Source organism: Haplochromis burtoni, unplaced genomic scaffold (assembly GCF_018398535.1).
Source record: "Haplochromis burtoni strain Fernald_Lab_line unplaced genomic scaffold, NCSU_Asbu1 Contig_2453, whole genome shotgun sequence".
In the NCBI taxonomy this organism is placed as follows: Eukaryota; Metazoa; Chordata; class Actinopteri; order Cichliformes; family Cichlidae; genus Haplochromis; species Haplochromis burtoni.
In genome coordinates, this window is record NW_024584814.1 from 7488 (window position 1) to 9651 (window position 2164).

General features: G+C 35.9%; 1 protein-coding gene across 1 annotated transcript in view; it reads left to right on the forward strand.

Annotated features, from left to right (window-relative positions):
* LOC102300933 (lactose-binding lectin l-2-like) overlaps window positions 1-1016 on the forward strand; it is a gene marked incomplete at its 3' end in the record, with an annotated part of 3323 nt that extends 2307 nt beyond the window's left edge. Inside the window, exons 5-9 of the mRNA XM_005952903.1 lie at window positions 192-218; window positions 328-372; window positions 504-607; window positions 685-819; window positions 908-1016. Coding sequence (XP_005952965.1) covers window positions 192-218; window positions 328-372; window positions 504-607; window positions 685-819; window positions 908-1016 — 420 coding nt within the window. The remainder of the gene's footprint in view (window positions 1-191; window positions 219-327; window positions 373-503; window positions 608-684; window positions 820-907) is intronic.
* Between the last annotated feature and the right edge of the window lie 1148 nt (window positions 1017-2164).

A 2164-nucleotide genomic window follows, 5' to 3' on the forward strand; every position in this document is an offset into this window, starting at 1 on the left:
ATTATACTGTATATAAGGACATGCTAGGTAACATTTTTATTTCTTAGTTTACATTTTGCTAATATCTCTTCACTTCTGTAATTTACCTGCATTTTGTATTTCTTTTTAATGTTGTAGAATGTAGAAGGTAATCAATGACACCACAGCAATGATACACTAAAAAATATCTGTGGTTCAAACTGTCTTTGCAGCTCTTCCAGAGGAAACAATTGTGCCAGGTGAATCTAAAAGTTGTCTTTTAATGAGAATATTTTTTTGATCCACTAATAAATACATTTATTACCCTAAAAAATTAATTGCGACTAAAAAACATTTTAACTCTTGTAGATGCAGACTTTTGGGTAACACCACCAGCACCCCCATCTACAGAAGGTGGGTATAGTTATTGGAGTATATGAATTTATTTTATTTTTTCCTTCTTTAAAATTCAATTTGAACATAAGGAAAATCTGCACTGCAGACTCAGTTTCATGCTTTCTTCTTTATTTGTTGTTTGTTTGCAGATGACTCATTTGGGGCCTGGCATCCATCTTGCCCAGATGGATGGAGTATGCACAGTCAGTGCCTCCTCTTTGTTCCAGAAAACATGACCTGGGACGATGCTCAGGTAACAAGGATGACTTTTTTCCTATTAATAAATCTTACATTTTCTTGGTCACTCCATGCTGTTTATCTCCATCGTAGAATAACTGTCACTCTCATGGAGGACAGCTTGCATCTGTGTATGATGACTTTCAAGCTTATGAGATTCAAGCAGAGCTGAAGCGTGCTGGACATGATCATGGAGAATTTTGGGTTGGAGGCCATAATAGTCCAGGGGTAAATAGCATGATGTCTAAGATTTTGAGAAACAATTGATTTTTTTTATGAATATGAATTTATATAATATTCTATTTTGCTTTAACAGAATCCTTCTTGGTCCTGGAGTGATTATATGGGAATCTCTGCTTTTGCTGACTTTTGTAATGGAGACACAGTCAAAGAGGAGCACCACTGTTTGCAAGTAACTTTTAGTGGTAAGTCTGTCAAGTGTTTAAAAAAAACCCCAAAACAATCTTGTTTGGATTTCTTCATGGTCTGTGTGCAGGGAGGCAGGAAAGGACCCAAAATTTTAACTCAAATCACAGAGACAAAACTTAAATTCCAAAACTGCAGCTTTATTTAAAACTAGAAGACCTTAACTAAACATGAGTGTACAAAAATAAACTAAGCAGGCCGCGCACACAGACATGACGGCAATCGCATCTCTGACAAAGAGAAACACAGGGCTTAAATACACTGAGGGTTAAACGAGGGACATGAGAGACATGAGGGAGACACAGCTGGGAAAAATCAGACTTAACGAGACAGGGGAAGCAAAACTAGACACACTGACAGGGGACACAGACCTTCAAAGTAAAACAGGAAACGCACCATCTGAACTCTAGACATGTAAACCTAACAGAGACTGGGGAGAACATAGAGGCCTGAAGCGCAGTACAGAAAGGTGCAAAGAAAGCACGACATGGAACACAGGAAGCCATATAACAAACCCTTAGAACTAAAACCATAATAGCAATAAACAAACTTTGGGTAATAATAATTATAATGATCAAAACAGCACAAGAAAGGATTCAGAACATAAGGCATAATATAAAATACAAAAGGCTCAAAAGTGCTGGGTCACAAGGACCCTGAACCGTGACAGATTCATCTGTTTTGATTATCACTTCAAAATAATTACTAGCACACCAAGTGTTTTAAAAGAATAAAGTATATTATTTTTTTCTTTGAATGATGTTATTATCATTGCACTGAGCATTGTTTCTTGTCCAAGGATATTTACAGTTTGTGTTCCCAGTGATGCATCATTAAATAATTGAGATTTTATAAATAAAACAATTTACAGTCCTATGAAGTTACACAAAGCTATCAACTATCGTTTTATGCTCAAAACTTCTATGTACTGGGTTATTAATTCTTGGATTAATGTTGTCCTTGATTAATGTTGTCCACTCACTAAGATGTCAATTGTGCGGTACAAAAAATAACTGTAAGTATTGTGTACGAACATGGTGGGTGAAACAGATTAAAAAGACAGGGATATTTATATATAGGCACAGAACACTGAATTGAGTAACATAAATGGCTGTGAATCAGAAAGTAAAGCAGCTAATCACTGTTT